We start from the raw sequence: 25,993 nt of genomic DNA on the forward strand, positions 1-25,993 counted from the left end.
TTTTTTTGCGTTAAGTGTCAGAGGGTGGATCCGAACTCAGGTCCTCTTGAATTGCTTCTCTTTTTACTAATCCCATGAGAAAATCCTACCTCCCCAAGCAAATCTCAAAGGGAAACCAGAACTGGAAGTCCTTTGGCATCTCACATGCCCTCCCATAGATCACATGCTAGTTACCTCCACGTTTCCAACAGCCTTTCATTTTGACTCTTCTGTGGGCTAATGTTCAAGAAAAGTTGAGGTTTGGAAACTCCTGCACTTCTTTGTTAATTCCTAGTGAACATATATGTGTGGAGGATATTTAAATAAAAAGTAGGGGCTGAATTTTGAGTTGGCCAAGTGAGACCTAAAGCATCTGGTGTAAAGCCAGACAACCCAAGGGCAATTCAAACAATGCCAACTAGCAACAGGGATGATAAACCTCAAAAATGTCCACATGCCTGGAAATTTCTTGGAAAAGGTTTGGGGAGGCACAGATGGCAGAACAGGGATGGCAAGTCTACCTTTTTCTTTCAGAGAAATCACTCCCTGGAAGCTTTTCCATGAGAATGCCAGAAAATACCTCACAGCATCAGGAACATTATAAGCTTTGGGCACATAATAATGTGAGATGTGAAATTATGCATGGGTCAATCTAAGCCACCAAGCACAAGGGGATATTTCCCAGATTCCAAGATTCTCTGGGGTGTGTTTAAGTACTAGTCCAATAGGAGAATCAGAGAAACAAAAGCAGCATAGATTTGTTACTGGCACCTCCTGCCTTGTTCTAAAGTACTCTTACACATGATGGTCATAGGGCAGGGGTTTTTAACCTAGGATCCATGGACCCCTTGTGAATCCATGGATAGGTTTCAGGGGTTCTATGAATTTGAAAGGTGGAAAATAATCTTCATTTTCACTAACTTTTAAGAGAATTTTAGCATTTCCTCCAATTATTTAAAAATATTCTTTTTTAGAAGGGGTCTGTAGATTTAACCAGACTGCCAAAGGGATCCATGACACAAAACATGTCAAGAACAGCTGGGATAGGGAACAGATCTCATTTCTTGTGTTGTAAATTTTATAAACCTTTACTCTTATTAACTATCACTAAACTATTGGCTGAAGCAGGCTGTGGACTAGGGAGACACAGGAGATGCTGTTTATGCAGGAAGAGTCACTACTCACTTCTTACATTGTGCCCGTGAATCAGGACATTGGGAAAAGCCTCCTAATTGTTCTCCTTGCATCTTGCCTCCCCCCTCTTCAATTCATCTTCCAAATAACTATCAAATGGATATCCCTAAAAAAGGCTCCATACCTCTTTACCTTTGTGTCTTACAATTACTCAAAGCTTAGTTTAAGCATTACCTCTTACAAGAAGCCTTTTCCGATGTCTCCAGTTGTTTCCGATGTCTCCAAGGTTTTTCTCTTACATCTCAAAACAAATTTGATTTTTTATACATAATTTATATTTATATGTGTGTTTTTACCCCCAGTAGAATATAAATTCTTTTGAGGGAAAAGATAATTTCATTCTTTTCTTTCTATTCTTAGTGTCTAGCACAGCAGTGGACATGGTAGGCATTTTAATTTTTTAATTTGTTGAATTTAAGTAATTGGTATGCCAGTATATATGGGAAGAGATGATTCAAAATTGGTCCGGTTTTGAAGAGTGCCAGACTAGGTAGAGTGGTTGTATATGTGTTTTGATGCAAGGACAGCAGGTGGACATGGGACAGTGTCGACCCTGAAAGTCTCCAATTATATTGCATTTGCCTTCAGTCTCCTTCCCCTCCAGTGGAGGTACTGTACTTTGGTTGCTAGTATATCAGCTCAGAGAATTTTCCAGAATGCTGCAAGCAATATTAAGAGTTGTAAGATCAGATACTGCCTAGCACAGCTTTCCTGAATCATAGACACAGCTTGCGAAGCTGCTATTTCCTGAGTCAAGTGACCAGGTAGGGAATTGAGAGAAAGGGGACAAGGCAACCTAACAATCATAATCTGAAACAATGAAGCCCTATTCCCTTACTGGCCTCTTAGACCAGGTCAGGTAGCTTCTCTGTGTGTGAGTCATCTCATCTAGTAAATGGATCTATTCCTCTACATTACCTCTCGAAAAGTTGGTAACTTTGTTGGATAATGCCCCTTCCAATTCTAAAATCTTTGCCTGTATGTCAAAAAAGTAGAAATCTTTTCATTTTGTGTTTACCCTCATCTCTGAAAGGGTCTATAATGAAAAGGTTTAAATCTTAAAAGGTCCAATAAATAAAAAGTATTGGGGATCTTTCTCCATGTCACTATAGGAGAATTTAAAAGAGCTTGAATTCAAAACTTGCTTGCTAGCTATCGGAACATGGGCCAAACACCGAACCTCTCTGTGCTTCAGTTCCTTTATCACAAAGTTAGGAGGTACAATAGATGAACCCTAAGGTTCTAGCTTGAAGTCTAGAATTCTATTAGTCTCCCTGAGATTCAATTTCATTATTCATAAAAGGTGATAATGAAGCTCTTACTGTTTACCCTTACAGAAACATTGTAAGGTTCAAACGAGATAGTATATTTTAAAATACCATATGAATGCCTATATTAACATGAATAACAATAATTCCCCCAAAGACCTACTGAAGTCCTTTACTCCTATAACCATGAAAAACTGGTAGTCACTATGAAGTCATGACCAATCATTTAACCCTTAATGAAACAAACACACGAATGGCTGTTTAAACTTAGCACTTAATTATAGTTCCATTTTTTTGTCCTCATTTTCTTATTTGCTTCTTACAACACTCTTGCTCCTTGAGGGCAAGCAATGTCTTTTGTCTCTTTGTGAATCCCTAGTGCTTAGTATGGTGCCTAGCACACTGTAGGGGTTTAATAAATGTTTGCTGAATGAATGGGAAGTCAACACAGCAGGTATTATCCCCATTTTACAATAAGAATCTAGACTCTCAGGAAGGTCAAATATAGTGCCCAGGGTTAGTTGGGCTAATAATCAGGAATGCTTTGATTAGAAAACATGTCTCCTGCCTCCCAGTCACATACATTTGCCACTACACCATATTGCCCAGTGTCTGTCAATTCTAGTCAATCATACTGGACAGGCAAATGCAGCAACTTCTAGGGAACTGCAGAGAAAAGCTATTTAGCTAAAACTTTTTTGCTGCTGCCTTAATTCCAAGAAATTAAAGTTGTAGCTAAAGGACAATGGAGAACTGCCCAGCAGGGACAAGCAGGATCAATACTTCCAATGATAACCTAACCTCAGTAAGTGCAATAAGGTGTGTGTGTGTGTGTGTGTGTGTGTGTGTGTGTGTGTGTGTATTTGTGTGTATGCAACTGAGGAAGTAAATGATTAGAAAAGGAAGCAGACCCATCAAATGGCAAGACTGAGTGATATTTGGTGGATAGCCAGTGATTTCTATTGAGATCCATTAAAAGTATAAGGACCTAGAATAGTATCTCTTGAACAGTGGGTGAATCCTTAGTGGGGTTTCCTTTGAAACATGAACAAAAATCATATAGAAGCAGAAGGCATGAATGTGTCACAATCTGCACTGATGGAGAAAAGAACCACATCCTTGAGGTCAAGGTGTCATCAAAGAGTTGAAATACTGAACTAACAATTATTAGGGGCAGCCAGGTAGCACAGCGAGTAAGAGCACCGCCTCCAGTGTCGGGATGACCTGGGGATCGAATCCCAGGCTCAGACACTTAGCACCCACCCAAAAACACCTGGCCGTGTAACCTTGAGCAAGTTACTTAACCCCGATTGCTTTAAAAAAAAAAAAAACAATTAGGGAAGAATCTAATGGAGGGGAACTGGCAGGTTTTTATGTTGTTATGGAATTGAAATATATTGGCTAGTAATCATGACTACCCGGCCTCCTCTTCTATGTGTCCACCTACAATATGAATAGCTAGAGGCATAATAAAACCTGGTATGGTTATCCAGGGTCTCTCCAAAGTTTTAGCGCATTTTAATCAAGGAGCTTAAAATAGCACTAAGACTTCTGCCTCTTGTTACCTATGAGATGTTGTGGGAATCACTTAATCAGTCATTTAGCCTTGCTGAGCTGCCTCGGTTTTCCTGTCTATAAAATAAGGGAGTTAGATTAGCTGTCTTCTAAGGTCATTGATGTCCAGCTCTAGATTTGTGATCCAATAATCCTGGGATCACATGAACATTTCTGGATTTCAGTTCCCTCATCTCTAAAATTAGGCAGAGAGGACTGGATGGATGCCTTTGAGGTTCCTTTTAGCTCTTAATCTTTGATCCTAATCCAAAAGATGAAGATAATTTTAGACCAAAATACGGACCCTTTAGAATATTTTCAAAGTAAATTATCACCATCACTATCCACACCATACCATTATCACCACCACCACCACCACCACCATTATCATCATTATCACTGTCAATTACAATAAATGCCTTCTATTTGAATCGAATTCCATTTAAATGAAGGGACATATTGGCAAACTGCTTCTACTCTCTTCCAAATTGAGGTCGTATGTGGTGGTATTATTTAACAAAACCAAATTTCTAGCTTTTCATTCAAATTGGCCATGGGGAAAGGGTGAAGACAGGGAAAACAAAGACTATGACATGGTCATTGGTTTTCATGCCTGCCATTCAAAATCAATAGTAGAAACTTTTCCTGCCTGTCCATCAGTGCAGCCCCCAGAGATTTGTCACATACTCAGAGAGTACTTGCTTCAGAAACACCAGGGACAGATTTGTCATGTTCTATTCTGCTTTCTGAGTTAATCAAGAGAAGTGGCAGAGATGTTTGTTTATTTATTTATTTGGAAAGATCCTTAAATCAAGGCTGATTGTTTTCTCTTAAATGGTCCTGGCTTCAAATGGGGGGAGGACCAAATGGAGGGAATGGGGCACCTCTTTTGAAAGGACCTGATATTTACAAGCATAGAAGAAAAATAAGCATAGAAAAGTAATAACACAGATTGAAATTGAAATGTCACATGGTGTTCAGTGAGCACAAAGGGAGGTTGGTTAAAAACATCATTACAGAAGGATCTTTGAAGAGCAGCATGCCTGATCTGATTTGAAACAAATGGTAAAAGTATTTCACAGTCCACTTCCCTTTCCTCTCCAAAATCTTCTTCTTTGCTTATAACTCTCTCTGCCTTTTGATTCCCGTTTCAGCCTGTCTCCTTCTCTGTTTATCTCTCCCCACAGCCTCCATGTTTGCAATATCTTTTGGTTCGATGCCTTTCTCATTTAGATCCATTTCTTTAATGACTCTTATTCACCCCATGTACCTTGGACTTAATAGTCTTCTTCTGTTGTTACCTTAGCTGTAGGAGGCTAGAATAGCCAACTATACCCAAAATCCACTTTTAAAAAGTGTTAAAAAAAAAAACCAAATTCCATATGAACTACGTTGCTACTTATTGAAGTTACCACTTTAATTTCTGTGATACCAGCATAAAACAGCAATTATCTTCATGCTGTGAATGCAAAAGAATAACTTTCTTTGCAAAATGTAAATGAACCACCTGTCTTGAGGAAAAACTGAGGAATATGCCTAGAGTCTCAAGTGGAACTCAGGAAATCCTTTTATCTGAAAAAAAATCTAACACTCACTAGATGTTAAAGTCACAACGTCCCAGAATTTCAGAGTTGGAAGGGACCTTAGTGATCATGTAGTCCAAACCTTATTCTCTACATTATACCAAAGGTAACCTAATTATGGTACAAAGACCTCCACTGAATGGTGAGACACTCTGGGGCGTAGGGGATCTATTTGTAATCATTATTGCAATATATTATATATATATGCAATATATGTAATATGATATATTGCATATAAAATATATTTTCTGGAATCTGTCTTTCTTAGATCTGAGGTTTGCTAACTAGTGACTTTGTCTTGAAGCAACATATTAAGACTTTTATTTATTTGTTTTATTTATTCTTATTTTTATCAGGCCTAACTTTAATTCCAATTCAAAAAAGATTGGTTAAGCATGTACTATGCGGTAGGCAGTGTCGAGTGTGGTAGGCACTGGAGATATAAAGGAAAAAAGTCCCTGTCTTAAGGAAGCTTACATTATAACTGAGAGAGGAAGTTACAACATGCATACTATAATCCTCATAGATTATAAATGAGACATTCTAAGGGAAGCTACATGGTATATTAAATAGAGTGCCAACTTTGAAATCAGGAAGACCCGGGTTCAAGTTAAACTTCTGACACAGACTGCCTGGGTAACCTCGAAGAAGTCACTTAATTTTGTTGAGCTGTAGACAACTTTCTATGATTATAAATTAAAGGCAAATGCCTGACACATTGCCTTAGATAAAGGAAACACACAAAAATATTTTAGAAACAATATTAAAATAAGCAATCAGATAATATACATTTCACAGATGAAAATAGGCTTAGTAGTCATAGCCTACAATGAATTCTGCTGTGGGATGGTCTGATTCTCCATTTCATAATATGGTAGTGCAGTACTTAAATACTTTGTGGATTACTAACATAGAAAAGTAGAAAAAAGATATGATGAATCATTCTGAAAAGAACTACAAATGATTAATAATCATAGGAAATGTTGCTCCAAGTTACTAATAAGAGACATACAGATCAAAACATCTGAGGTTTGACTTCATAATCAGTAAATTGGCAATGGTGCTAAAAATAGGAATAGTCAATATTGGAGGGGTTATGGAAAGACATATTGGTGGAGTTGTGAACTGATGCAGCATCTCTGGAAAGAGTTTTGGAATTCTGTCAACAAAAATTTATTAAGCGATTTACTGTGTGCCAAATGATCTTATTTAGCACGTGCTACATTGGTTCGAAACTTCTTTGGCCCTCTCCTTCATGCCCCTCTATCCTATGGTGGATACTTTTCCTTCTCCTTTCCTTCTACCTTTCTCTCCTTTCTGTGTGCTCCATTCCCTCACTAGATTGTAAACTCCTTGAGGGCAGGATCAGTCTCTGTTTTTATTTGTATTTCCATCCCCAGCACTTAGCATGGTGCCTGGCACATAGTAGGTGTTTAATAAATGTTTACTGACTGAGTAACAAGCATTGCAGACAATGGAGGCACAAAGAAAGGCAAAAAAAAATTCATGATCCCTGCCTGACCTCAAGAAACTCACATTTTTTTCATTATTTAATATTTTGTTTTTCCCAATTACATGTAAAAACAATTTTAACATTCTTTTATTTTCAAATTTTGAGTTCTAAATTCTCTCACTCCCCTCTCTTCCTCATTGAGAAGGAAATCAATTTGACATAGGTTTGACAATAGGTTATGCATGTGTAGTCATGTAAAACTTATTTCCATGTAACATTATGTGAAAGAAAACATAGACAAAAAAATAGAAGGAAACATAAAGTAAAGAAAAAGTAATTTGATCTGCATTCAGGTTCTCCCAGTTCTTTCTCTGGAGATGGACAGCACCTTTCATCATAAGTCCTACAGAATTGTATGGGATCATTGTTTTGCTGAGAATAGCTAAGTTATTCATAGTAGATCATCATACAACACTGCTGTTATTGAGTATAATGTTCTCCTGGTTCTGCTCAATTAATTTTGCATCAGTTCATGTAAGTCTTTCCATGTTTTTTTTTTTGAGAGCATCCTGCTCATATAAGAAACCAACATTTTGATGAGGGAGATAATACGCAAATGCTTATGACCATGTAAGATATATATGGAGTAGATGGAAGGTAATATCAGAAGGAAGGCAGTAGGAATTGGTGGTGAGGAGGACCAGGAACAAAAAAAAGGACTCTTAAAGAAGTTGGGTTTTGAGCTGAATTCTGAAGGAAGCCATGAGATCTAGGACCAGAGGAGTGAGAAGGGAAAATATTCTAGGCACAGGGGACAGCCAGTGTGCAAAGACACTGAGATGGGAGGTGGATTGTGAGGAACAGCAAGTAAGTCTGTGTAAGTGGATCACATAGTATATGGAGGGGAGTAAAGCACATGAATACTATTAAGGTAGGAAGGGGCCAAGTTGCAGAAAGCTTTAAATTATAAACATGGTCTTTTATATTTAATTCTGGAGGTAACAGGGATCCACTGGGATTTATTGAATTAAAGAATGACATTGTCAGATCTGTGGTTTAGGAAAATCACTTTGGCAGCTGCAGTGTAGTTGAAGAATGTATTAGAGTGAAAAGAGACTCAAAAAATATTTATAGCTGAGTTTCTTATATTAGCAAAGGAATGGAGACAAAGTATTTGTCAATGGCTTGAAGAACGGCTAAACAAATGTGGTACATGAATATAATGGCTATTATTATTAAGCTGCAAGAAACCAAGAATGTGATGAATCCAGAAGCATGGGAAAATATCTGTGAACTAATAGAAAGTGAAGTCAGCAGGACCAGGAAAATAATATAATAATAGAAGCTAGCATTTATACAGCAATTTAAGGTTTGCCAATTACTTCACATATATGACAACTCTGTCAGGTAGGTGCTTTTATTATTTCCATTTTACAGATGAGCAAACCAAGGGCAAGAGAGATAAAGTAGCATGTACAGGGTGATACAATTAGTGTTTGAGGTGATATTTAAACTCATGTCTTCCTAACTCCAAGTCTAGCACCCTATTCAATGAACCATGATTTGGTTTCCTACTTGCCAGTGGGGCATATGAAAGAAGAACAAAATAAGGATTGAAAATTACTCCAATGGAATTATAAAGACCAAGCTTAGCCCCAGAGAAGAGTCATGAGAAGCTACTTCCCTGAATTCTTTGCAGATGTGGAGGACCAAAGGGATCACTGTACATGATATCAGAACTTTCAATGTATTCATTTTTCTGAACTGTTTAAAAAAATTGCCAGAAGTGGCACAAAATATTTGGAAATGTAGTCAAAGTAAAACAAAAGATATCAATGAAATGTATTTTAAAACATTGCAAATAGGAACATATTAAGTAAATTTACACAAAATGATTACAGCAGCTCACATTAATATAGAACTTTTTCATTTGTAAAATTCTATTTTTCTAAGGTAAACTGGTTTCTGTTTTTCATTACTGAATTTCTTTTTTTCTTTTTTTTTTTTTTTTTAAAGCAATTGGGGTTAAGTAACTTGCTCAAGGTTACACGGCCAGGTGTTTCTGGGTGGGTAATAAGTGTCTGAGCCCGGATTCGATCCACAGGTCATCCCAACACTGGAGCTGGTGCTCTTACTCGATGGCTACCTGGCCGCCCTCATGACTGAATTTCTGATACTAAATTCTTGATTTAATTAAAGGTACTTTCACATAAAAGAGAAAGGAAAACAGAAAGAAGTCAAAATATTAAGTTTTCAAAGAGTGGCAATTAGGATCTATAAAGGAATAATAAATTCATACTTGGCTCAATAAAAACTCATTTAGGAGTATTTGCTTGAATAAGGAGGATCTGATCTTTTTGATAAGTACTTTAACACCATACTGAATTTGCTGACTTGAATTTCCATTTTCCCACTCTAATATCAACAAGGGGGAACAAATTAAGCTTCTTTGGAAAAGTTCAATTTTATTTGCCTAAATATATCCAAGAAGAATGAGGTAGATTTTTGCCTTCTCCATAGTACATGATAAAATTTGGAAGTGTAACTTGAATTAATGAAGACATTTTGTAGAGATGAAGGCCTGGTTTTATGCTGCACCAGTTTTTATTATTTTTTATCTAGGTCTTTTATTTTATAATTATGGGGAGGCCCTAGTGTAGATAGTCTCCTCTGAGGGAGAGGTTTTGCATTTGTTTGCAACTTAGAGAGGTTAATTAATTGTCACCCTGAGAGACTGTCACTTGCCCCTGGTCTCAGAGTCAGCATATTCCAGAGTTAGGACTTGAATATGTCTTTCTGACTCAAAGTCTGACCATCTAGACACTCTCTGCCAGGCTGTCTCTCAGTACAAAATCATCTATGACTAATATGCTAAATTTAGGTGACTTGCCAATCAAAATATTTAAGGGAAAGAATTCTCATTTGAGACTTATTTGGTCTCATTTGGTCTCAAAAAACTTGTCTAAACTCACTAGATTGGCATGTCTGATTGAATGTCTGTTTCTCTTTTACTTTATAAGATTGGTTTTACAAAATAGAGAATAAAATATTTTTTTCCAAATTAAACATATTATGCAAAATGATTCCAATAGGGGGAAATTTTTCATGTTTATCTAAGCTCTCAATTAAACAACTTCATTAAAAACACTGTGTAGGTGGCAGAAATAACCATGTAGCTCATTCAGATGATCTTCTTAAAGTGGTAGAAAAATGACAGTAATTCTTATTCATTTTTCCCCTGAAAACACTCATGGTAAGCTCAATGGATGTTAAATTCATTTATTTCTTATAAAAAATACCACTCCATTGGAGCATCAAAGTGCTAGGGGGTAAGATTAAAACCCATCTTATAAGCTAATGTGTGATATCGCTTTTCTCTAAATGATTAGCTTTGGGAGGGGGATACATTGGATTTGGGCAGGGCCATACTGGAGTCTGTACAATAAGCAACCATGCAGTAATGGATTTCCTTCATGTTTACAACCAGCTTGGTTATTTTAACTTTACAACTGTCTTCTAGTTGTGAACACAAAAAGTTACTGATCAACTTGGTCTATAACCTTCCTACTCGGGGCGGTGAAGCAAATAGAGCACCGGCCCTGTAGTCAGGAGGACCTGAGTTCAAATCCGGCTTCAGACACTTAACACAAAAACTAGCCGCGTGACCTTGGGCAAGTCACTTAACCCCAAATCTCTTCCAAAAAACCCCCCCCAAAATAACCTTCCTACTCCCACTTCCTACCAACCCCTCCAATCATGTTCTGGAAACCAAGAGATTACACCAGTACTATTGAGTAAAGGAAGTAATCTTTTCAACTTCTCTGTCCCTATTTCCTTTTCAATGTTTTTATGCATTTATAATCTTTTTCTTCTTATTTTTACATTTATCTTATTCTTCTACTCCCATATCATCTCTGATTTAAAAAAAAACTTGGTAAATTCCAGAAAGTGAAAGATTATTATTTCAGAAAGTATGTAGTATGTACTCTAAGCTTCCCAAGCACCAGAAAATGAAAAGTTGCATTGCTAAGTTCCATACCTCTGTTGAATAGAATATAAGTTCTTTGGAACTTACAGGGAATATTTACAGGGAATAGGAAAATTTCATTTCTGTCATTGTATCCCTAGCACCCAAGGCACTTGATAAATGAATTATAGCAAATTATTATTGTCAACAATGGGGGGGGGGAGTGGAGTAGTCCAAGTCATTCTTATTTTAATGTAAACTTGGTATTCTGCTCAAATCTCCAAAATGGGGGAAGGGGCACCAATTCTATAATTTTTCTTAGTCTTCACTCACCAACCTGACCCATCTATATGGTAGATAATTTAGAAAAAAAAACACTGGCAGGGATATTTTATTAAACATAGTTTCTTTTAAGCAAAAAATCATGTCTATTCAAAATAAGAAAATGAAAATGAGAATGTTAAGTCAAATCTGAGCTAGGCTAGATACAGTATGAAAATATTGAGGACACAGCAAACCATGTTCATTTCCTTTGTTACTAAAGCTGTGTTAACTTAGTATAATTCATTATTAAATCAGGGCATAGAAATGAGGGGAAAATTTTACTTCCCTACATCACTATTATCCTTGTATTACATTATTTCATAGGCTCCTCTCAATTCCTGTCCTTATTGAATGTGACATATTTGAAAACCAACCTCTGCCAATGTAACTATATAACCTTCAAAGATGGAGATACATTTCTGTTTCCATAAACAATGCATGAGCCTCACTTGCTACCTTGCATTATCCAATACTCTCAAAGCACTTTGCCAAGAAGAGGTTATCGGTGCTCATGTTTTACATGAGGGTAACAATTAGAGAGGGATTAAGGTGATCTGGATCTCCTGACTCCAAGCTCAGTTTTCTTTCCATTATACTCCTGGAAAGTTGGGATATTTAGGTCCAACAGTTCTCCTGAGTTGCAGAAAGTAATGAGCAAGCTAGGTGACAGATGGTTACCTGGAGGAAACCTAGTTTCTGAGAATACATCCCAGGAGCCAAATTCCCTACTCCCAGGATTGGTGGTTCACTTTGAGCATTAGAGAATCTGATCCAAGACCTTTTAAGGACAATGATGAATTTAAATTCTTCTGGAAGGTAACAAACAATGTTTACTGGAGCTCTGGAGTCACCAAAGAATTCCTAAAGAAGATACTGCTTCCTTGGGGCAGCCAGTATCTCTGAAAAGTTGTTTAAAGAGGCAAATGCTTTGTTCAGAGATTTTTTAATCTTACAACGAATAACCAAAGTATGTATCACTTCAAGGTTTTCAAAGTGGTTTACATGTATCTCATTTGATTCTCACAAAACCCTCTTAATTATTATTATTATTATACCAATATTAATATTATACCAATTTTACATATGAAGAATCTGAGACTGGGAGATCAATTGAGTGATTTGTCTTGGGTCACACAGTAAGTGACTAAGGCAAGATTCAACCTTAGGTCTTACTGACTTCCATATCCACTACTCTATACTTCATATCATCTATTTTACTTTCTCTGATGATTCACTGAGTTAGGCACACCTTCAAAATTTTTATTAGGAAAGTTTTAAATAGTTGTGTATTCCATTTCAGTTTCTTAATCTGTAAAACGATAGGACTAGACTGAGGAACATTAAAGCTCTCTCTCCCTCCCCCAGGTGGGGTTCTGACATTCTATGATTTCCAGCAAATCGGTTTTCTCTGTTTTAATCTAAACAGCTCAAAGGGAGTGGAGTGCAAAGATCCCTCCATTTAGGAATCTCCCTAGACAATTAGCCTGTAGCCCTTCCTGGGGGCTAGAGTCCTCTCATCCCACTCTCCACCCCGCATCTGGGGGACCTTGGTTTGGTTGCCAGATTGTACATGGAGACATGAATGTGGCAGCTCCTTGAATTGATCAGAAGGGCTTTCTCTTTTCTGGATTTGCCTCAATACATTGCAGCTGATGGGCTCAATCAACTGTGTTGATTGTATATGTCAATGTCATTGCCTTAAATCAATCCAGATCAACACATTTACTGAGGACCTATTATGCACAGGACACCATGTGAGGGACATCATGTGAAGGATAGAAAGAATTTTGATTTTACCAAGCTTTTAATAAGCATTTTCCATGATCAACATGGAAGGAAGTGAATGCAAAGCTTTTCAACCCTCCAAAGGCCAAAAATCACAAGCTGTTAAATATCATTGTAAGAGTCAGATAACAAAGATAGCAATAGATATTGGTAGGAAAATAAAAAGAATAGGCAAATTATTAACAGTTGACACCTAGTCCACTGCAGGACATATTGTGTATACTTAATAAATATTTGTTGGATGTATGGATGAATGAATGAATGAAAGAGTGAGTAAAAATCGGGTTGAAGAAAGAATAAGCTATTTCATAGTTTCCTCATTTATAAAATGAGGAGTTTAGGCTAAAGATGAATTCAGTGAGTAAAGCAGGTGGCTGGTGCTTAGAGTACATGAAGGTGAATAATGATTAGTAAGCTCAGAGGAGCCTGGTCCTTAGCCTGAATGCTAAGCTTGATATTCAGACTTAGAACTTTTGACTTTATCCTGAAGGCATTATGGAGTCATTTAAAGTTGTTTTTTTTTCTAAAATCAGGAAAGTGATATAATTAGAGCAGGGCTTTAAGAATAGTTCACTGGAGGAAGTGTTCAGGATGGATTGGAGAAAGGAGACACTGGTCATAAAAAGAAGGTCTTGAACTTGAGTGGGTCAAGTCAGAGAGCCTATAAAGTGATAGATCCTAGATGCATTGTCAAAGAAAAATCCATAAAACTTAGTAACCGATTGAATATTGTGGGGGAGAGGGGATGAGAGAGGGGAATCAAAGATGCTTCAAGTTTTGGTCACTAGGAGAAGGTTGGTTCCATTACCTGAAAGAAGGAAGTTAGGGTGGAGAACTGTGTTGAAGGGGAATGATAAAGACATCCGTTTCAGATTGTAAGTTTCTACAGGGTAGAGACTAGATATGCTCAACTCGTTTTATCTAGCACCCAGAAAAGTTTTAATACATTTTTATGATAATAATAACAAATATTTAAACCCTCCCCCCTCTATCAGACACTCTAATTTTAGTAAAGCAACAAAAGATTTTTGCTGCATAGATGAAAAGTATCACAAGGCAAATAAGGATTTTCATTTGAGATGACTAGGGATCCATTACTTCATTTTCTTGGCAGAGTTTATTTTTTAAAAAATGCTTTGTTGAGGTTTTTCTTTTAAACAGCACACTCACTTCCCAGGAACTGTCCCCTCTTTGAAACTTCCCTTATAACAAAGAAAAACATGAAGCAAAACCACCTGATAGCAACTTCTGACAGTGCAGTCAATTTTCTGCACCTGAAATCTATCAATACTTAATCGAGAGGAAGGAAGGATGTTTCATTATAGCATCCTTAGCTTCTTTCAAGGACTATGCACCAACTCCTAAGGAATTCTTTTCCTGATTCCCCTAGTTGTTAGCGTCCTATCTCTTTTCTTCATATTATCATAAACATATTTAATACTGTGGGTTTCCTTTAGTGCAAATCTGACCGAGTCTCTTCCCTACTCAACACATGCCAGTGACATATTATTTCATCTAGGATAACATTTAAACTTTTCTGTTTACATTTTAGCCTTCCACAAATTGGCTCCAACGTCTCCTTCCAGCTGTCTTATGTACTCCTCTTCTCTCATTCTATAACACAAACTGAACTTCTCTCTATTCCTTACATGTAATGTTACTCAATTTCCAATCTCAGTGCTTTTGTATTAGTCATCCTTCATGCATGGAAGGTATTCCTTACCTTTCTCTGCCTCATAGAATTCCTCACTTTTTAAAATACTTAACTCAAGACCATCTTTTACTTGGTGCCTTGCCTGACCTCCCCCACTCCTTGACTGCCAGTGTCCACCCTTCTAAACATCCTTGTAACAAGTTAAACGTTATCTATTTTATATTTAGTCTACATATTTTATAAGTCTAATAGAATCTAAGCTCTTTGAAAGTAAACATTTTTTCTTTCTTTTTTTGTCTTTGTTTAGCCAGTGTCTATTCTATTGTCCTTAGCACATGGGAGGCATTTAATAAATGCTAGGTGATGGATTGACACATCTTCTGTTCCTCTTTTTGTATAGTATTTAATCGTGTCTTCAAGTTTCCTTGTCCCTGTGCAGTAGACGATAAGCTTCCTGAAGGAAGGACCGTGTAGCTTTTTATCTTCTATCTCTAGTCCCTAGCAAAGTGCCTTGAACACAGCAGGCACTGATAAATATTTGTTCAACTGAATTTAAAGTAGATTTACAAAGTTTCTTTCTTCTCTTTAAAATTCTGTCATGAAAAGTATTTTCTTTAGGAGAGCTGCCAATTTTCCTAATGCATTTCCTTGTTATGTTTGAATTTCTTTCTTATTTTAGCAAGACCTTTTTAGGCTTTGATGGTTTTCCACATTGTATGATGATTAATTTTTTCACATTTTATCATTGATTTTTTTAAGGCTTGATTTAATTAGTACAACAACAAAAAGAACAAAAACAACAACAGAAAGGGAGAACAAAGGGCTAGTTGTTCAGGTGACAGACATAACAAGTTGGGAGCTACAAACCCTATAGGAATGGGCAAAGTCCATCCTTTTATTATCAGGTTTAAAGCAGGATTTGTGGGACAAATGTATGCATGCCTCTGAGTGACCTAAACTGCCACATATTACTTATCAACTTTCAAAGGACTTCACTGATATGAGCTGCCACAGGTTTGAAGTTAGCAGTGTGAAATTAATGCATGTTAGCAGAGTTGTCTTAGCTGCTTCAGAAGCAGGAGCAAGTACAGAATAGACTTAAGTATTAAAAAAAATCATATGTGTTGAAACCAGTTTGATTTGAAGAAATCATTGGGAAATGTTTAATAATCTATCATTTAGAGACACAAACCAAGTGAAAACACTTTTAACTAAAGAATTCTAGGCAGGGATTTTTCATTCACTATTAGATGCAGATTTGATATATGAGAGGAAAAACATTTCTACTATACAAAACCACCCAGACTTCATTATTTTGCCCAAATTTTGGAAACTTTAACACAGTCTCTACATCCTGGTGTGGAATTTCAGTGACTAAGCAGATTTCCTTCATCAGAAAGAAACTTAGAAGCAAGAAAAGACTCCCTGTCCTACAATTCACACCAAAGAGAATCTTAAGGAATTTGAATCAGAGAGGAGATAGCATTTAACAGGTGACAAAGAACAACTGCCCAGTAGTATATCTGAAAGCAAGTCTATTCTACAGACAATTTCTTTAAGAGTGAATCAAGGCTCAGTAAGTAAGAAACTTGATCACTATTTTACTAAAAGAGTCATCCCTTATTCCGAAAACACTACTATGATTAAAAAGAAAAAGATATGTATGTTTTCTCTCTTTTTTTGCCACCATCAGAATTAAAAACCCAACTGAAGCTATGGCTGCAGAGACTTAATGATAAAACTAAGCACATTCAGGTGTTTACGTTGGTGAAACCCAAATCACTATGTTTCTATTTATTCCTTAAAACTTGAAGCATAAAATAAAAAGCATTCAATTAATCCCCACTCTGAAATGCCTTCTCTGAATGACAGCTAAATTTGGATTTTAGAAAGCTAAATAGAGAAGAGTTTCCAACAGTCCACAGGTATAATCTAATTGGGTAACAGACAAATCTCAGCTGGGTCGAATAAGAGTTTCTGAAAACTACTCAAGCACTCATTCACAGGAGTCAATCATCCAGCCGATTTTTCTGTTTCTATAGAAAACCAAACCAAAACAATACACGAGCAACTTCAGCCATATATCCCATAGACAGGAGCAAATTCAGTGACCTGAAGGTAAAGAGTGAAGCATACTCTACCATGATGATGAGGGTCCTGGGTCTGCTCATTTCGTCCTCACTCTCGAGAGGCACAATTTCATGTGATGGCTCTTCCTGGCGTCGCCGGCAAATGTGTGGACAGTTCCTCTGTACCACTGAACGAAAGGCTTGTAACAGAACAATACTGGCAGCGCAGCCCATCGCTGCATCCTGGAGCCTACAAAATAACTTCTATGTTTATGCTATGTTTGAAAAAAAAAAACACAGTGGCTCCTTGTCCCTGCAAACAGCCTACATTGCAGCTGCAGCCAGCCAGCTCTCCAATCGCTTCCTTGGGTCCTGATCATCTGATCACAACTGAGTAGCTTGGATGCAGAGATAGGAAAGATTTGATCCACTGAAATGAGACACACTCAGAAATATGAGTGCATTTTTGCTGGGAGAGTGTTTCCTCAACTCACCCGGGAGACTAAGCTTCCTGTACATTATGGAGATGGGCTATAAGTCTCAGGTTCATGGATGTCAACATATTACAATCTCCTCCCCTCCCACTCAGATATAGGGTAAATAAAACAACATAAGAGTCTGACTCCAAGCTAACAAATGTGCATAGAACAGTGAGAAGTATTGACACCAATAATAAGATTAGCATTGAGGACAAGAGTAGAAATAGTGAATTGAAAAAAAAAATCCATTTCCAAAAGGAACCTTTGCTACACCTCCACTTATTAAGTGATTAAAAGGATGCTCTTTGCACATGACTTAAGTTTGGGTAATTCAATGGTGTCATCTGAGGCACAGAACCTTCCAAATCAGGACAGCTGCAGAAAGCATGCACCAAACCCCAGAAGAAATCCTTACTAACATTGCTTCTCAATGATATGGTTGTTCTGTTCCCACACATGCAGTTTTGCAGACTAATACATTTTTATATCAACCCTGGGTAGGGGAGAGGACAACGAGATCAAAAAGAATCTCTACTAATAAGATCTGGGCTTGAGCTAAATGAAGTGACCCCTCAGGAAAGCTAACTCTAAAAGCACCTTCAGGTCCCAACCCTAAGTATTCCAGGCAGAGGGACAGAGACTCCAAGCTCTTGGTAGTTAACAGCTTTGTACTCTGACTCCAGTCAGACTAGTCACTCAGAAGGCAGTTAAAGAGATGCTTAGAAATCACATGACCTTCTTGGAATGGTCTCAAGACCTAATGGTACACTGTAAGATAATAGGGCATCAGAGGAAGTTTGCACTAAAAATATCTCACAGAAAATGGATTTTGCTTACATGCAAGGTAAGGTAAGAATTCCCCAATAGGATTTTCAATATTGGGTACTTTCTTTTAGCTTGACATTCCAATGTGACTATCTGAGCATCAAGGAAAGTGGAAGGAGGAAGATGATTTTGCTTTTGTTTTTGATATAGGCAGTTAAATTCATTTTTTTTAGCATTTATTAAGTACCCACTATATTCCAGGCACTGTGCAACAGAAAGAAAAAAAAAAGAAAACAGCTTTTGACCTACACAAACTTCTCCTCATCAAAGTAGATACTGGTATACGAACTTTGAGACGAAGTCCATTCTACTTTGAGGTACAGCAAAGTGCTCGAAAAAAAATGTGCTGCCTCTTCTATAAGACCATCTTGTGCTGTACTTGATTAGGCATTAATTGCTCACTAATTTGTCACAACACGGTGTAAAATGCTCATGGGTATGCTTGCCAGGGAAGGAAAACATATTCTCTGAGATTTTAAGCACTTGCTGCCAGTATTTTTTTTTTTGTCTCAGTCTGTTTTGAGCAAACTTATTCTGTGTGCCTGGAAAAAGTAGAAAAAACCCCAAATCCTTACACTGCTGGCATATGCTAGGCTAGCTCCCTCAGAGAGTTCTCAGGGAATCTTGGTGTTCATCTGAACCACTTGTGTTTCAGAGCACTGAGGAAGCCCCATAGCAGACCTGTGGTTGACAGGTGTATTATGCAAATGAATACACACATATTAGTGAACTTACACATATATGTGCATACATACATAGACACACATAACCCATACATATACACATGCACACATACACATATACACATACACACACACACACATATATATACTCAAAAGAGCACCATGGATAGAGAGAGCAGCCTAAGTGCCAGACAGACCTGAACAGTCTGTCATGTTTCTGACACCTACAGACTGTGTGATCTTCTTCAAATCTCTTACCCCGAAATGATCCAGAGAGCTCTCTAAGAATGTGGCAAAACATTTGTTGGTCTGCATTAGACCCCTTGGTGGTGTAGTGGATACAGTGACAGACCTGGAGATAGGAAGACTCATCTTTGTGAGTTCAAATCTAGCCTCAGACACTTACTAGCTCTGTGATCCTGGGAAAGTCACTTAATTCTCTTTGCCTCAGTTCCTCATCTGTAAAATGGGCCAGAGAAGGAAATGGAAAACCACTCCAGTATCTCTGCCAAGAAAACCCTACATGGGGCCACAAAGAGTCAGACACTACTGAAAAAGACTGAACAACATTGGGAAAGAAAGTTTATTCATGGGAAGTCCCCTATACCAATGAAATCACATGCCCATGTCTATCTATTTTTAATTTCTCTTTTTGTTTATCTCTATCTGTCAAGTTTGTACATTGGTATATACATTTATATCACACTTATCAACATATATGTAAATATATAATTTTGCTGTCAACATTTTACATATATACATATATGTACATATACATATATGCATATTTGCAAGAGAAGTGGTATGGCATAGCATGTAGAAGCCTAGCCTTAGAGTCAGAAAATCTAGACTCAAGTTTTACTTCTGACACTAGCAGCTGTATGACCCTAAGCAAGTCACTTATCCTTTCAGTGTTCCAGAAAACTCTCTCAGTCTATAAATTATTTAGATACATTGTGGAAAGATTCCCTCCTCTAGAAATTGCCTAAAAAATCACAGATATAGACCAAAACAAAACAAAAACATGTTTACACATCTGTAGCCACCAAAGAAGTTTTCATCCATATATTTAAAATCTCAATATATCATTTTAAAATATATTGTTGCCCCTTAACAACAAGTGTGAACCCGGGTTCTCCTTCTCTGCCCAGGTAAACATCTGGGAAACAGCCATGCCAAATAAGAGATCTCCTATGCTGTTAAAGTTGCTTATCTTTTTCACCAATACCGTCTGCTGCAGAGCTAAAGGAGACCGTTTGGCCACACATACCATATGCTTGGCAGCTTTGGGACAGACTCACATTCCAAACTCCATTCCCAGCCCACTTCCTTCTGAATTTGGCTAACCTCTTATGCTGGCTTTTGCAGTTAGTTATTTTGGTAGTTACCAAAGTCTTTTGGGGAGGTGACTAAGATGTCCCAGCCTACAGGGGTACTGTTTTCATAAACTCTCCCTTGGCCTGTACGGAACTCACACTTAGTCTTGATGGGAGATAGAGAGGCTTTCTATGTTGTTGTTTGCTGTATAATTGTTTTCCTAAATATTTCATTTCTTGAAAATTCTATCATCATCATAGCTATTGCTTTTCAGAAAAGATCAATGAATAGAAGAGATACCAAAGGGAAGGAAATTAAGATTGGAGGGCTGGACTCTTAATGCTCATCTTCTGCATAGAAAAAATATCACACTTTCAAAAAAACACAAGAAAAACAAGTTCAACTTGTTGACCATTTCTAGCAGAAGTGGTATTGTAAAACTCACATGGGGAAAGATGTACATGAAATGTTGAAAAACAGGTTTATGATCCATGGTAATGATTGCATTTTAAGTGATAACAAAAAGTATTTAATTCTACTGCCAAACATAGAAATTTTGTTACCTTCTTAATGACCTCAGGAAACCATTTTTTGCCTTTTCTTAGACTTTTTTTTGGAAACATAACCACTCAAAATCAGGAGATTCACTGTACACATTAACAGCAATACTGTAATGATGACCAACTGTGATAAACTTAGTTAATCTAAACAATACGATCCAAGACAATTCCAAAGAAAACATCATGAAAAATGCTATCCACCTCCAGAGAGAAAACTGATGAATTCTGAGTGCAAAGTGCAGTATAATTTTTTTTCACTTTTTTTTACTTTTCTTGTTTTTTTGGCAACATGGCTAATGAGGAAATAATAAGGAAATATATTTAGCATGATATCACTTATTTAATTGATATCATATTGTTTGCCTTCTCCATGGGTGGGGAAAGGGACGGAGAGAATTTGGAAATGAAATTTTAAAAAGAATGTAAAAAAATAAATTAATAAAATTTTAAAAAGGAAATATATAACCACCCAAGGGCTATAAAAATGTATTCATTGCAATCTCAGAAGAACAGAAAAACGGAGCTTTTGAGCTGGAAAGAGACTTTAAGATCATTTAACAGTCTCTTTTTTTTCCAGCAAAGGAAGCTCAGACTTGAGTGAAAAGTCTTTTGCCCAAGGCCACAAATGTTATGGTGAAGGGCAAAGCCAGGACTGAAAGCCAAGATTTCAGTCTCCAAGTCTGAGGGGTTCTTTTTACCATGCCACACTGACACCTTAGTTTAGGATGCTCTGATATACTAAAAAGATTTTTTTTTCTCTTTTCCAGAGAAGAAAAAATGATGGCACAGATAACTAAGTTAGAGTAATTGTTAGTAACTCAAACACATCCCAGCTGACAGCAGGGAACACCCGTCAGCTCTGGCATAAAGAATCATCACAGGAAGTAGATGCTAAGTGAGAGTCATACAAAGCAAAGGGTCATAATCAGCAGACCTGGCTGTCATACACAAGAGGAAGCCCTGAGGATGCTAGCCTGTTCTTATCTGCTGATGCCCCAATGAAAGGAAGTTAGCATTAACTTAATGAACCACTAGAAAAGATGACTCTTACATTGGCTATGAGAGAAAGACTTACATTACAAAGAGAGAAAGACTGTCAGGCATAGAAAAGATAAAAAGCAGTTCCTCTCCTCAATGAGCTTGAATCCTAATTAGAGAAACAATGTGTACACAAATGAATAAACCCCAATACATACATGCACACATATATGCATACACATACAATGGACAGATCTCCAGAATTGTCAGTGGAGCCATGGGGCAGGAAATTGTTACAAGGTGATACTGATTTCATTATCAGTCCCTGATAATGACGGACACCTCTTTCACTAGTCCAGGAAAAACAAACAAACAAACAAACAAACAAACAAACAAACAAACTCTACTGAACTTCTCTTCACAGGCTGGGGGAGATCATCTCTGAAGAGAGATGTCCTGGGGAGAAATTGACCTAGCAGAGAATGAGCACATGCTGCCTCTCTCTATAACCAGCTGGACCCCAGGACTCCACAAACTCCTGTCTTGGTGACCAGGCATTCTTTCTTTCTTTTCTTTCCTTTTCTTCCTCTTTCTTTCTTTCTTTCTTTCTTTCTTTCTTTCTTTCTTTCTTTCTTTCTTTCTTTCTTTCTTTCTTTCTTTCTTTCTTTCTTTCTTTCTTTCTTTCTTTCTTTCTTTCTTTCTTTCTCTCTCTCTTTCTCTCTTTCTCCCTTTCTTTCTTTCAGTTCTCTTCTATCTCTCTTTTCACTTTTAAAAAATTACATTAATGCATATTTACAGAATAAAACAAACATGTCCATAACATAGTACAAAAAGAAGATGACTGTATGTATAACTGTAGATCCACTATGCACAACTTGCTATTCCTTTCAAACATACAACAAATTTTTCATACAAATTTCTTTTTTTCTCCTTTTTTCCTATCTTCCCCCCCCACCTCTTTCTAAGGGACTGATAATTAAATCAATACCACCTTTGCTACCTTGAAGTATGTGACAATCTTCTGCCTCATTGGCTCCTCTGAGAATCCCTGATATGTCCATTGTGTGTGGGGGGCATGTGTGTGTTTGTGTTTGCATATATGTGTACACTGTTTCACTAATTAGGATGCAAGCTACTTGAAAGGAAGGACTGCTTCATATCTTCTTTATATTAGAACCTAGCAGAGTGAGAGGCACTTGAAAGGAGCATAATAAATACTCATTGACCTGACCTGAACTGAATTAAATGGGATCTGATCTAGCCGCCCATCTCAGTTTTACTGACACCAGTTATTGTAGAGTGGTACCTCCATAGAAATTAACATCTGGATGTTTCCACAAGATCATGTGGACAAAGGAATCCTCCTCATACAGTGATTGGCATCCCTTTCCCTACTAGTCTATCATATGACAGCATTTGGGTGCATTCACTTGCACTGGCACAAAAGAAAAAGGTCTTGCCTTTTTTCAGTTTGGAAAAGCAAGGACTTCTGGACAAGGTCTCTGTTACTTCATGTCTCTCTGAGGATTGTAAAGAGAAATCAGAAATTGGCTTGAGAAGGTGAGATCACTAGGGACTGAAGACTATTGATGAAATATGGCACAAGATAAAGCCCATTAGATATGTATCTGACATTCTGGCTCTAAAGTTTCCCTTATCTCTATTCTCTCAGAATGATGACTGAGGAAGAGAGCAGTAGACTAATAATATCTTTTTTAAAAGTAAAATTTTAGTGTTATCTTTTGTTTTTACATTGTCTAAATTTCTCTGTCATCCCTCCCCCTCTCTACTTCATAGAACCATTCTATATAAGACGTTTATTTTTTTTTTAAAGAAAAGAAGAGGAAAAACCAGCAAAATTATTCAATGCTTAAAAAAATCTGACAATATCTGCCATGTTCCATACCTATGGGTCCCTATTTGTGAAAATGAGTGGGGAAGGTATTTTATGAGACCTCTTCTTAGGGGTTATGATTATTCTTTGTAATTTTGAAACACATTTTCCAATTTTTGTGGCTGTTCTTTACATTTAACAGCTAACATTTATATAATAATAACCTACATTTATATAGTATTTTAAGATTTTTCAAAGCGCTTTACATGTATTATCTCATAACAACCCAGTGAAGTAGGTACCATTATTATTCCCATTTTACAGGTGAAGAATCTGCAGCCGAGAGGAGTCAAGTAATTTTCTCAGGTTCACAAAGCTAAGTGTCTGAGGCAGGATTTGAATTCAGGTCTTCCTGACTCAAGTCCAGAATTCTATCTACTGCATGCCCTAGGTTGCCCTAGTAATAGCTAGCATTTATATAGCACTTAAAGGTTTGTAAACTGCTTTACAAATATCTCATTTTATCTTCACATTTTACTGCTTATCTGGGAGATAGATGATATTATTATGTTCATTTTACAGATGAGGAAAGATGAGGCAGACACAGAGGTTAATTTACATACCTAAGGTCACACAGCTTATGTATGTCTGAGACTGTATTTCAACTCAAGTCTTCCTGACTCCAGGTCCAGTGCTCTACTCATTGGGTCACTTAGCTCCTTACAACATTTACACTGTGGAAGTTGTTTACATTATTAACTTGGCTCTGCTCACTTCATTTGGCATCGGTTCATGTGGGTCTTTTCACGATTCTCTAGATCCAGGATATTCATCATTTCTTACAATGTAGCAATATTACATTATATTCATGAACCACACATTATTTAGCCATCCTCACACTGATAATCTGCACAATAACTTCTCTAACAAGCTAGGACATGTCTTGAGTTACTAGTAAATCAAAGACAGGCATAAATAAGAATCTTACCTGAGGGTTTATACTATTATCCTTCATTCATTTGTTCATTCTGTGTTTCTCAAAGTCTTGACATGAATAGAAAGGTATAAGTATTCATCTACAAAGAGGAAAGGATCATACAAGGTGGATAGAAGACTGATGATGGAAAGGATAAGTAATATTTGGATGTGAAACTTAATGTTTAGTCCATGCAATTGAAGAATAATTGTGATTTTTTCTGAGGATGCAAATATAATGTGATGCCATAATGTGAAATTAAGGGTACAGTGAAAAGAATGCTAAACTTGGAGTCAGGGAATCTTTGTTCAAATCCCAGCCTTGATGCTTGTTACATCCCCACATAAGCTTGGGCAAGTCATTTAACCTCTAACCTCAGTTTTCATACATCTCTATATTTCATAGAAACCCTCATGAGATTTTTAACATATTGCCCATTTAGGTCTTTTCTACCCCCCAAATCCATCATGAACGAAATGACAAAGCTGCTGGAAAGGGATGAGATTTCTTGCTCTCCTTGTTTTTGGTGCCAAGTCTGATGACAGAGCTTTGCTGATAACAAATGGGTTGCTTGGCAGCGACAAAAATGACCTCAGTACATGCTGTATTAACTGAGGAAGAAAACAACCAAATCTGTTATTAGCATTTGTTACATTCACCCTATGTGGTATTCCATATCCTGCACAACTCTCCATGCCTACCATGGTTTGGGAGTTAGTTTCAAGAGGCTCCTAAATAGGATCCTTCAAAAGGCTCATGGGCAAATGGAAGCTTATAGGAAGAAGTGAGTTTTGAGGAAATGACCAAGGAAATGCATATGAAATTTTGGGAACATGTAAATACCTTAGTATTTAAACTCATCATTATTCTTCAGTGCTTTTGAAAAGAGTAGATGGTAAGCCCATGGTGATGGATTTCCTTCCTTCCTTCATTCCCTTGCTTCCTTTCTTCCTTTCCCCTTCTCTCCCTTCCTTCCTCTCTTCATCCTTTCTTCCCTTCCCTTCCCTTCCCTTCCCTTCCCTTCCCTTCCCTTCCTTTCCTTTCCCTTCTTTATTAAGTACCAACTATGTCAGGCATTGTGTCTGGTACCTGGATTTCTATTTAAAGTCTTGACAAAAAATGGAGTTTGAAAGCAAAGTTAGATGTGGTAAAATGATAATTGCTGGGATGTCACTTTGCACACACAACTCAAAAGATTTTAGTAATATTCTGGGCTTTCACAGCCTTGGGTCTCTGCAATCCAGTTGGTTATTGGGGAGTTCATGGAAAGATAGTAGAGAAGAAAAAATCTAGGGCCAAGCTGGCATCCCTGTTGCTTTCTGGATCAAGTCCAGCTTAGAGTTGCCTTAGAACTTAATTTCTAAAGGAAGAGGGATTCTATCTAGTCTTGCTAGGTTTTACTGTGCTGCTTCCTGATGAGAGGCAGCTGGGTAAAGTGCAAAAAGAGTTGACAAATAAAACAATTTGGTGGAAGTGGAGAACAATGGCCAGAACAAACAGATACTTGAAGT

At 37.2% G+C, this 25,993-nt stretch overlaps 1 protein-coding gene across 2 annotated transcripts in view; it reads right to left on the minus strand.

Annotated features, from left to right (window-relative positions):
- The window catches only part of DOCK10 (dedicator of cytokinesis 10), a 366,705-nt gene that overhangs the window by 263,830 nt on the left and 76,882 nt on the right, over positions 1-25,993 (minus strand). The window contains exon 1 of one of the 2 annotated variants that reach the window (XM_069104541.1): positions 16,903-17,958. The exons of the other annotated variant lie outside the window; for it this stretch is intronic. Within the exon in view, the coding sequence (XP_068960642.1) occupies positions 16,903-17,064 (162 nt within the window). The 5' untranslated portion in view covers positions 17,065-17,958. Of the gene's footprint in view, positions 1-16,902; positions 17,959-25,993 lie in introns of those variants that run through there. 2 annotated transcript variants of the gene reach the window in all.

The sequence above is a fragment of the Petaurus breviceps genome, unplaced genomic scaffold (genome assembly GCF_028583685.1).
Source record: "Petaurus breviceps papuanus isolate PSGF00001 unplaced genomic scaffold, PetGlider_PUasm1.0 688, whole genome shotgun sequence".
NCBI classification, from domain to species: Eukaryota; Metazoa; Chordata; class Mammalia; order Diprotodontia; family Petauridae; genus Petaurus; species Petaurus breviceps.